General features: G+C 38.9%; 1 protein-coding gene across 1 annotated transcript in view; it reads left to right on the top strand.

Annotated features, from left to right (window-relative positions):
- Window positions 1–251: 251 nt before the first annotated feature.
- Window positions 252–12,167, top strand: part of LOC116167029 — a 12,123-nt gene continuing 207 nt past the window's right edge. Inside the window, exons 1-5 of the mRNA XM_031482262.1 lie at window positions 252–517; window positions 709–905; window positions 955–1,031; window positions 1,087–1,299; window positions 5,846–12,164. Of these exons, the coding sequence (XP_031338122.1) occupies window positions 733–905; window positions 955–1,031; window positions 1,087–1,299; window positions 5,846–12,164 (6,782 nt within the window). The 5' untranslated portion in view covers window positions 252–517; window positions 709–732. The remainder of the gene's footprint in view (window positions 518–708; window positions 906–954; window positions 1,032–1,086; window positions 1,300–5,845; window positions 12,165–12,167) is intronic.

Below are 12,167 nucleotides of genomic sequence, written 5' to 3'. Positions count from 1 at the left end.
AAAAAAAGGCTACTTTTTTAGCCCTGTGTACCTACTTCGACGAAGACAGACAGACGGACAATGTGCATTATTAATAGCCTAAGCATTGAATTCTCGATTAAAGTTCGCCATGTCGTAAATATATAAATAACAATTACGTTGTACTTTGCGATCAAATCATATTATTTGCATTTACGCATTTAATAATATTTACTTTTCCATTTTTCCATGATTGCCTAAAAGTGGGCGGGATTACGACATGTTTGACGCCCGGATTGGTGCATCGAGTGATACGCTATAATCGATTAAAAAGTATTTTAAAAAAGAAAGTATAAATTTACAATTAATTTAATCGCATTCTCTCGAAGAAAGGGCAATAATAAATTAAATGACACGAAATAGCCATATTGTTTATTTAAATTTTAGGTTGGTATTAGACAGGACGCGATGGCGAATTGCATTATGGGAAAGTAATGTACGTCTATGACAAGTAAATTGGTGTGTCCTTTACTTGTTCAAAATAAGTAAACAATTACCAGTAAGTCTGCTTGTTTATTTCCCATTCTACGTTTTTAATCACATTCGAACCTAAGGATCGATAGCGGTACCCCCCTTCATTAGTATTTGTTTGTTTATCTTGCGGTAATTTTTATAGAACAGTTTTATGTACACATGAAAAACCCTTCTGGTTTATTGACAATAATAATCAACCCTATTTCTACATTGCAGTCTTCATGACAGAAGGTGTCTACAATGTGTGATCAAACACCGGTTGAATACAAAGATGGGGACATAGTATGGGTTAAATTAGGCTCGTGTTGGTGGCCAGGCGAAGTGCAAGACATAAAAAGTATCGACGAGGAAATCATAGCTGTACCAAAGAAACCTATTATCGCCGCTGTCAAGTTCTTTGACGAAGATTGCTAGTAAGTCACCGACCGCAAGTGTTTCTCCATTAATTTCACTTCGTTCCAGTGAGTTCATTAAAAGTATCGATCGAATCTATCTGTACAATTGCTCGAAGAAGAACGAGTTTATTAGGAAGGGATTGGGTAAGTTACGTCGCGTACGAGAAAGCGGAAGTCGAGAAATACGCGCTCATTTCAGATTTGCATAGAGCGAAACACGAGTACATGAAAAAATTTCCGACCGACGTCTCGAAAGCTGAAGAAAGAACAAATGGCGATCCGAAGATTATCGACGATCCAATTTTTGCGCCGGAAAAAAAATCGAATGTCGCCGCACTCATTTTTGGTACACCTAAACAAAAGAAGTCTACAAAAAAGTCTCTCGGAAGTGGACAGAAAGCATTATCGACTAGTAAGTAGCGCATAATTGCGTGGTGTGGGTCCATTTTGTTTGATGTATTTCTGTGACAAAACTGAGCAAAATAGTTTCTGCGTGTGCCTTTATTTTAGAGTATGCAAGTCTGATGAACGCTGACTAATTCACAGAGACCACCCATAATAAAAAGTTGTCGAACTAGTGAATGAAATTACAGCAAACTTTCATAAGATTTTTCATCATACCCTGTATATTTATTAGTAGAAGCATTGAGCAGATACATGCTTGTGGTTAGCGGTACATTTTCAAAGTGTACTAGATCGAACACGGACATAACACAAACATATACATGAAGTAAAGAATTGGGCAATATCCATTGGATGTACTTTCTAAAGCCTTGGGCCAATTAATGAACTTCCATATGACGTACATCTAGGTGTTTATGCGAGGGGTAAATCTCTGGTGACATTTTACACGCAAATGGAATTTTTGTTTAATTTTTTGACATTTCTGTGTATTTCTCGCATTTTTGTGGAATTTTCAACTCGCTATCTAGTATGCTAGATTATTAGCCGTTACCTATTTTTAGAGTGAACATTTACCGAAGTAAGTTCTCCCATAGTCCATGATCCATAGTTATTCATTTATTTTTTATGAAGATACGTCAGTACCAATTTGTGTTAACTGCCACAAATGGTAGGTAATTAGCAAAGCGTACATGTGCACTAATTTTCTTCTGCATCTTCTGAAATTAAAGGGAGGAGTTAAATTAAACAGCAGAGGAAAGGAAAAAAGTAAAAATGTAGTAGATTTTTATCGTAATGAATTCCTAAATTACAATGTATTATGCGAATTTACTCTCGGCCACAGTGCTTTATCTAGAGCACTACGAGTACTATACAACTGTAATAATTATACTGCTTTTTCATTTATTGTTATTTTATTTTTGTGTGTATGAAATGGTTCGTACTGAAACAAGTGTATTCCCGGGAAAAAATATACTTATGCAAGAATTTGTAGCCAATGAACTTTGTTATCTAATTTATTACCTACCATGTAATGCGTAGTAATTTATAGCACAGTTTAAGTTCTAGTAAAGATAATACTACACTAGATAGACACCGTAAATGGAAGATGTTAACCTCTTATTTAGTTCTGTAAAGAAAATAGGGGGCTTTTGCAAAGAAGTCGTATGTATTCGACACACGAGCTCTATTATATTATCCCGTCCATGACCTACCTCACATTCCTTTACGTATTTACATAGATTAAATTATATTTAAAGCGAGCCACATGCGGTTCTTTTGGTATAAAGTTGAAGCTCTCCGCATTTATCTAAAAAAACTAGTTCATCTTTTTCAAAATTCGTCTTTTAATTAATTTGTGACATTTTTTGACATTCTTTTGTTTTTTTATTATCACAGTCTACTCCGATGTATAAACATGTTTGTGAAAAAATTTTCAATAACCTAAAAACTATGGAATTTAAGCACAGTACACCCCTTATAAAAATTGAAGAGAACACAAAAGACAATCGAATAGCGAAATAACATAGTAGTTCCATTTAAAAAACAATAGTTTTGGCACTTGAAGTTTGGACCACCTTGTATAGCTAAATCCAACTTTCTCATTATCAAAGTGTTGTCCTTTTCTCGGATTAACATTATTGATCAAATGTATTTCTTAACTTCAAAATCAAGGTAGCTACGATTTCATCAAAGTGAGGGTTGCTTATGGCGAATTATTCGGAAAACAATTAATCAGATGACAACTTTGACAAAAAATCAATAAGTGAATAGGTTTCCATGTAGAGGTTAACAAATGATATTGAAACAAGTAAAAATATACAGAGTTATTTATTGACTCAGTGGTCCAAGTTGGACACTTTCTTATTGAAAAACCCTTCATTTTAACAGATAGAAAAAAATCAAAATCACTGGCGCAAACCAAATGCAGCTATCTCTAATCGTGGGGGTCGCTAGGGGGCGTTTCTCGAAATTTAGTCGATTTCCTTAATGCTCCATAACGTTCTTATTATTAGAGATCATTGATTTTGGCACAATCTTCCTTAGAGCATTTTTTTATGTAGACTCCATCGCGATGCACAGTTTTTATACAGGGTGTTTGGTTTTTCTTGTACGACCCTAAACTACATTTTTTCATACAGATCACCCTATATATCGTGGAGTTATTGAAAAGAGCGTAAAATTTTTTAAAGTGTGATGTCACTTATTATATTAAATATTATTTTCAGTATTGCATTTTACACATTAAAATATTTAGATCTAGATTTCCATGGTGAACAAAAGATGACAGGATTGTTTAAAACTACAATTTTTTGAGTATCTGTATTATTTATTTATATTATTTGTTTTGTATTGTATTATTATATGACTTATTTGTTTTATTCACGAGTATCCTATCCATGTTCTTTGTTTTTTGTGTGTTATTTGAAATTTAAAATATTTGAACTAATATACAGACTGATTCAAATTCGAGGGCCACCATGGGGATCTCGGAACTGTAAGGGATAGGTAGGTAGTTTAAATTTGGCAAAGTTGCGTATTTTGATGCTTAACAAAATGCAGTTTTGAAACTTAAAAAATTCATACTACTTTTGGAAATATCCGGAAAACACCGAAATTTTGCAGAATCGTTTTTATTTTTTACTGAAGTCATTTAAAAAGATATTTCGAAATAAATATACACATTATTATGGCGTGACACGTGAATTAAACAAAATCATATAATATATTAAAAAAATAATACAGATAATCTAGAAATTGTAATTTTAAACTGCTTTTGTTCGCCATGGAAACCTAGATGTCTGCAATAAAAATATTTTTTTCATTACTAGCGTCTGATGACATGATTATCAACCTTTTTTCCACTTATAAAGTAGGCTTTCTCGGCAGTGGTTCAAAGTGGTGCCACCATCCATTTCCAGAGAAATTACATACTTAAAATTATCACATTTTGAAAAAATTCGAACTTTTTGAAAGCATCTCAATGACAACAAAATACGGCCTACTTGACTTTTACTTCCACACACTTGATTGACAAATATATGTACTAATAATAATAATATTGAAAAAAATAGTATATATACCATTGCAGAACGCCTCGGGATGTAATCTTGGTGCTCAAGCAATAATACTGCAAATAATATTTAATATAAATATAACAAGTCATACATCAAAATTTATAAAATTTTAAAAAACTCCAAAATATATAGGGTGGTCCGTACGAAAATATGTAGTTTAAGGTCATATCAGAAAAACTAAACACTCTGTATAAAAACTGTATAATACGATGGTCCACATATAAAAGTACCCTAAGAAAGATTTTGCCAAAAGAATAAGAAAGTTATCGGGCATTAAAGAAATCGATTAAATTCGAGAAGCGCCCTCTATCGGCCAAATGATTAGGGATAGCGGAGTTTGCGCCAGTGATTTTTTTCTCTTTAAAATTGAGGTCCATTTTTGTCTGTCTCTTAAAATGAATGGCGTTTCAATAAGAGGGTGTCCAATTTGGACCACCTTCTACATTCAAAATAATTTCTGTAGATGCGCAACCATGTATAGTTGCCATTTACGCAATAGATTTTTTAAATATTTTTTATCAGGTATTAGCTAGGGAAGATCGACTCAATGTTGCAGGACCCTGTATATAAATCAAATATTATAATATTGAATCGAACATGTTCAGTAGCTCGTTAAAACTGGAAAATTTTGTAATATGTAAATTTTGGGTCTTCCGCTGCAATATTTGCCAATCCCTGGTTTAGACTGTATCTTCAATTACGTTTTAGCGATTTTAAATGTTGTGCAATCATTTCTGTAGTTGGGAAATCTCCTTTAGCTTAACTAATATTATCCTGTTTTGACTACAGAGATTTGTCATTCGAGTGTGTTTACGTAACTTAGGGTAGGGAATTTTTTCACATTGTAGCGTTTTATAATTATAACAATTTGCAGGAAGGTGACTTTGAACTCAATTCAATTAATTACGATTTTTGTTATCGGCTTGTGCGATGGGTCGGGCGTTTTTGTTTATTCTATATGTTGAATTTGTTTATAATGGTTTTTTTGCATATATCTACCAAATGGCATGATCTTTCATAACTCGCGAATATTTATATGACTTGAATACTGTTATGGAATGGATTTCAAAACATAATTCTATATGATAATGAGACAGGTCATGTCCCAGCCAAAATGGCAGGCACCTGAGCTCTAATCTAATTCTAAGATAACATGTGTACCCTTTGTGAAATTATGAGGGAAATAAAATGCCCAGATGTCGTATAAGTTGAGAGCTATTACAATGTAATTGTACAATGCAAATCGGAAACGAAATAAGGAAGTAAGTGAGTATCCCGCTTGGAAGGTTTTCAGTAGCTCTTTTTCTTTCCTTGTAAACAACGAAGACCCTAGAGCTACTCCTATATTAATGAGAGGGAAACCCTTGTATGTATTTTGATTGTTTTTAGTGAATTTAATTAAAAATAGTAGTTCCGTTCAACTGACCTGTATGTAGTGTTTAAATCTGTGAGATTACCTAAGCATACACATTTTTCCAGAATCAACTCCAAGTGCAGCAAAATCTTCGAAACAAACGAAAGTAATCACACATCCCCGATTTCTCGGATACGATGACCACGAAGTGAGAATTCTTGTTCAGTCATCCGAACAAGTTGATGTACCACAAGAAGAACCGGAGGAAAAAGTGATGTACAAATGTGCGGCGTGCGGTTTTTCGACGGAACGTGTAGATGTCTCTATTATGCATCACAAGTCTCACATACAAGGATTATTCCCGGCGCCTGTAAGTTCGCCAAAGTTAAAAAAACGAACGCAGACCAAACGGCCGAGAAAGTCGAAAATGACCAAATCTAAAACGACGTCAATTATGGAAGATTTACAGTTGATAGAGCAAGGGTTGTTCTTCCACTCCGAGTCAAGCGAAGATGATAGTTTAGACGCAGAAAGTTCACCGAAACGCAAAAGGAAGAAGACTAAACGCAAACCTTCGAAAAATACTTCAGCCGAAAAACGTGAAACTGTTATCGATATACGCGGTGATCTGCTGGCGGAGTGGGACGAAGATGATAGCGAAAATGAGACAGACACGCCACCTTTGAATATATCGCAGCCTGTTGAACCGATAGAGCAGAATGACGAGGTCAAAGAGGCGGGGGTTGTAAAAGAGAAGTCCTGTTTTGATTTTAATGACGAAGATGAAGATGAAATAGTTAGTGCGTCGGGCGGAAGAAAAATTCCCAGAGTTATTCCACCTCCAGATAGACCGAGAAGTATTGATTTGGAAAATCCCATATCGTCGTTGGAGAATTTCGGAGCGAGCAGTCCGCAAAATGGTTTCAGTATAGTTGAAGAAAGTCCAGTTGAGCATACAAGTGGTAATATGGAGTTGTCCGTTGATAGTACTTTGGATCGGAATGAAATTTTGAAAATAATACATCAAGTAGACGAAAGTAGCGAAGAACAGTTACCCGGGCGTTTAGACAAGGAGAGCGAAGATTTGTTAGAGAAGGATAAAATGGAAGACTTGGATCTCGCCTTTAAAGATATTCTAGAAGCGACTGTTGTACCAGATTTACCCGAAATACCACATTCCTTAAAATTCGAACAGAATCCTTACGAGCCTAAAGTAACTAAACTTCCGGAAAAATCTCCCGTATCCGAAGTGAAATCGACCGATGCGGAGATGGCTGCGCGGTTAATCAACCCGAAAAAGCGCTTTGTCAAAAGTTTCGAAGATTTTGAACAACAGATACATAATGAACAAAAGAAACTGCAATTAGAGCAGGCTGTGGCTGCCATCAAGGAAAAAAATGAAGAAGTCAAAGAATCGACTAAACTAGAAGCGACTGTGGAAGTAGCTAAGCTGAAAACACAGCTGAAAAATAAGCTAGATAATGCGGACTATGTCGAGGAAAGCAAGCCGAAACGTCCGCGACTGTTGCGGGATCGCATTTTGTCGAGTCATAGAGAAGAACTCGAGGATTTGCACAAAGAAGTTCCCAAAGAATTTGATTTAATCGATACCCACACTACTACTAGCGATTATAGTTCGGTTATTTCACTACCGCGTGCTACAAGTACTGTACCCGATGATTTGTTAGAGTCATCGTACACAATCACAAGTGATGACAAAGAGAGTCCCCCAACGGAGTTATCTGTTACTAATGAAGAAGATAGTCTGAAAGAACCTATAATTGAAGATGAGCATACCAGACCGAGAAGACTGTCGATAAAAATGTCCGAAATTAACGAGACTCCTTTTGAACTCAAAGAAACGACTCAACTACTCGAAGTTGAAACTGAAGAAACGTTACATTTAAAACCGACTCAAGTATTTGACATCAGTAAAGAATCTGTTAACATATCAGAGGTGGAGCCTCTTATTGAAACTGAAACCGTAAATAGCAGGAGTGCAGAAGTTGAAAGTTTAGAGGTTGATGCTGTGCATAGATCCGAAGTAACGGAGAAGTCGCACGAGGTTGATGAAGTCGAAGCATTAGGGGCGGAAACTAAAGAATCTGATCATCCGGAAGAAATGGAAGAACCAAAAGTATCTGAAGCGGAGATTAAAATATCGGAAGTAATTGAAGAAGGTAAAACAATTGAAGAGATTGAGGTCGAAGAAGTTAGCCATAATGTGGAGGAGTCAATTACGACTGATATTGTGACTTCGGAGGAGATCGAAGAGCAACCTCTTCTTCAGGAATCTGTGATAGTTGACGATGTGCCTTCTTTGGCAGGTGATGTTTTTGATAACGGCCAACACACGGTCGAGGATTTGTCCGCGTTAACGACTTTGGCGGCCGTTTCCGAACTATCAACCAATCTAACTGTATCGACGGCTCTTAATGAGAAATCGAAAATTATCGAGGACAATTTGACATCGATCGATAAAGGTAATCTCAATTTTGTTACGATGGACGATTTAGCCGAAGGACAAGTGGAAATTTCGGACGTTTGCGTTTCTAAGGTAAAATCGAGTCCGATGAATTTGATGAACTTCTCCGTCGATTTCGGTGATTCGAGTAGTCCGGTGTCTAGCGGAAAGGTGGCGTCTCCCGCTTCGAATGTGAGCGAGGAGGAGATTCATCAGCCGGATTCGATAGAGATGTCGTTGGGTAAGGTGTTTGAAGGCGAGAGTGAGGTGTCGAAAAGCGACTCGCAAGGCGGCGAATTGAAGGAAAAGGGCGAAGAGCAGACGTGCAGCTCCGTAGTTTCGAGCAATTCTAAACCATTTTTAAAGAAACCAAGAAAAAGTGTGTCCGAGAAGTTTAAACCGCCCGAATATTCTAGTTCTTCGAAGTTATTGGAGATCTTGACGGATTCGAAACCGAAATCTTTGCATTCGGATGTCGGTGAGCAATTGCCGAAAACTGTCGCGGCACTATGTGTGGAATCTCCTTCGAGTACGCTTTTGTCGAAGTGCAAAAGTGAAAAATTTTATTCTACAAAAGAATCTGTTCCTTTCACCAAGCATTTGCTCAAGGGCAAAGAGATCCCGAAAGAAATTAATGTAAGTCAAGTCATGGCCAAACCGAAGGACGAGAAATATAGCATATCCAAGGACAATTTGAGTATCGCTAAAAATGTTAAGTACGACAGCAAGAATTCTAAATTCATTTTAAAGCCGACAGCGAGCATTAAGTCGTATTCGTCTAATAAAAGCTGTAAGCCCGTTATACTTTCCGAAAAAATAATTAAAAGAATGCCCGAAACACAAGAGGGGGTCTCTGTGCGGAAAGTAACGTCAAATAATGCTCAGGATTTTGAAGATATTGACGCGTACATTATTCAGAAACCTTTGAAAAAGGTTATTCCAAAGGAAGAGGAGGAGGTTACCGATCCACCGGCGACTAAGAAAGCGGTACCTACCAAAGGAAAGGCCAAAATATTGCAACAAACCATCATCAAACCTGCAACTGCCGAATTGACCCAACAGTCTCAAGATGATGCCATGTTTGATATCAATTCGATGCCCATCGTCTTGGGGGATCAAATTCTCACGACCGACGGTATTGAAAAAATGCCCGTCGTTATATCCGAAGAGCAACAAGCTCCAAAAACTACGGAACAGCACGTGTTAATATCAAACAAGGCGGTGACACCTCAGCCTCTTATTCTTAAGACTTACTCTTCGCAGAAAGTTGGTAAATCGCGCATCTACCAGCCCACGCCGACTACTACAACAAAATTAATAAAGTCGAGTCCGACGATTATATCCAGACCCGGGAAGCAAGATAAGTATATCATCCTGCCGGGTACCACTACTTCGGCCACTTCTAAGTATGCCGTAGCTAAGAGGCCCGGGGCTACAAAAAGGATGACCCCGGTCATACTACCGACTCCAAGTGTCGCGTCGAAGTTACAAGCTACAACTGAACCTTCCGGTAATAAAATTATGATCGTGACAAATCAACAGGGGCAACAATCTCGCGTTTTACTAACTCCCGCGCAACAAAAAATTTTCGGGTATCCTAACACAAGTTCGAAATTAGTAAAAAGTACAATCAAAGGTAACATTCTGCAGAAGACCGGCGCAAGGACGTCGTCTCCCATAACTAAAATACAACCGCACGGTGGCGGTGAGATCACAACTGCGTCTCAAACGATAATGAGTACTGAGCCGGTGTTGGTTTCTGTTAAAAGTTCCCCCCTGAGACCAATTAAATCCGATCTTTCTAAAAATCGCAAGTTTCAAGTGCAACATCAAAAGGTTCCTCTTCAGGAAGGGCTGAGCACGTTTAAAAATAGTACACTACCCAGCCAGCAGAAGATGATCATTATTAAAAATCAACAAGGTCAGATCGTGAAAAGATTTCAAGGCACCGACGATGCATTGTTAGAGCAACAGGTTGCGGAGCAAGTGCAAGCGATAAAAGCGAACAGCGGTAGTTTTAGTCCGATGAATTTGACCACCAAGGTAAAGCCGCCGGTAAAACGTACATACATTAAAAAACCGGAAGCTCAAAAAAGTACGAAGGTAGCTACTAAAATTGTAAAAAGCGAAAGCGTTCCACCCCTCGCGCCTATATCACCAAAGAGGACGGATACACTTTTGCTACCGCAAACTGTCGTGAAAGGTGATGCCCCCTCACAAAAACCTGAAGCCGTCCAGCAAAAACCCCTGAATCAATTGATCATTCAGGACGCCCTTGGTAATCAAACGACCATCATGGAAGGGCAAATACTGGCGCTTCCAAGTGGAGAAACGGTCGATGGCCAGCCTCAGTCGTATATGCTCGTCACTCTTGACGAATCGGGAAATTTGGCACCTTTAAACAATGAAGCTTTGTTGTCTTTAGATCCTAATTTAACGCTAGGAGGCGATTTAAGCAATATGGTTCTGCAATTAGACGATGGAGCTGCGAAAAAGAGTCTAACGAAACTGGAACCGTCGCCTGCGCTCAGTGAAGCGTCGAAATCCGTCGAAACACCCGAATTACCAAAGACAGAGGCCTTGATTGAGGCGGTAGCGACACCAAAATTGGAGACTGAACCGTTACCTTCCGTCGATCCGCAACCAAACGTGCAAACGGTCACGTGCAGCATCAATAACGACCCCAATCAGCAACTTATAATAACGGGCGATCCGATTAGCACTCAGAAGTTCATCGAATCGCTAACAGAGGGCAACGCCGACCTAGCGAATCTTTTGGCGAGCGCCGAAGGCAACATTTTAATTCAAACCGACGAACAACAGATACTCATAAACACCGACTCTGAGAATCAAGTCCTGCTACCGCTCGGTTCGGAAAGACTCGACGCTCCCGAGAGCGACTCGAACCCGATTTTCGCCACTCAGCCCGTAAAAAATCAAGACATTCTGGCAGCGGCGTTGGCCGATACCGACGTATTCCAACAAGAACAAACCGTATCTCCGATACACAATAAGCTCGGACCGTCGCAACTGAGTCCGAACAGTGGGTTATACCCAACCGGTGTCGCTAACGTTCTGGAAACCACCCTCAGTCTCAGTTCCCCGATAATGACACCGTTAGAAGTTCCTAGCACTAACAATAAAAAGATTCCCGACGAAGAAATGGACATTCTTACTACGGAAGTACCGAAAAATGTAGATCTACCGATTACTATTACGGATCCGAACATTTCGCAGACCGTCGCACAACAGCAGGTCGTTTCGCTGATGACGAACGAGCTGGGGGCTAATTTGGAATTACCCCTACCGCTTGCCGACCAAGTGGTTGTACCCGCAACCGAAATGCACAGTCCCTCGTACGGTTTTCCTCTATCGTCGTTAGAAGACTCGGTAACGGGCGTGGACGTACAAAAATCGTTCAGCGGACCGATTTCCATGCCGCTTTTAACGGAAGACGACCCTCAAGAATCAAGTGTGTCCGAGGTCACTATCGAGTGTAGCGAAATAAGCGAAGAAATCGACAAGGAGGACATGATGGAAGATGACTGCTTGAAGAAGAAAATTAAACGGACATCGTTATTAGAAAGTACGGATAGTATTATAAAGGACGACGCGAAATCTCTTACGGCGAGAAGCTTTTTGGGAACGCCTATGACGTCAGAGGAAGGGTTATGTACTTTGGGAGGAGCCATGTGCAGTTCGCTCAGCGAGCCGCCGCCGGACATGTTTGATTTGTCCATAGTTAGTTCGCACTTTGTAACCGGCACCGATATCAAAACTCCCGAGAGAACGGAATTGATCGAGATTCCGAAATCGACAACGCCAGAAGTGAATGAAAACAGTCAAGAATTCGAAAGTTACGAAGAAAATAAAATCGACAATGACGCGCCTCTAAGATCCCCCGTCGATTCACCCGCAGTTCATATTGACGAAAATTCTTGCGAGATACCGGTGCAACCGCAAATTGTTACCGATCTAACGTC

The sequence above is a fragment of the Photinus pyralis genome, unplaced genomic scaffold, assembly GCF_008802855.1.
Source record: "Photinus pyralis isolate 1611_PpyrPB1 unplaced genomic scaffold, Ppyr1.3 Ppyr1.4_LG3b, whole genome shotgun sequence".
NCBI classification, from domain to species: Eukaryota; Metazoa; Arthropoda; class Insecta; order Coleoptera; family Lampyridae; genus Photinus; species Photinus pyralis.
Note: the sequence above shows the minus strand (reverse complement) of the source record. Positions and strands in the feature narration are given on the sequence as shown.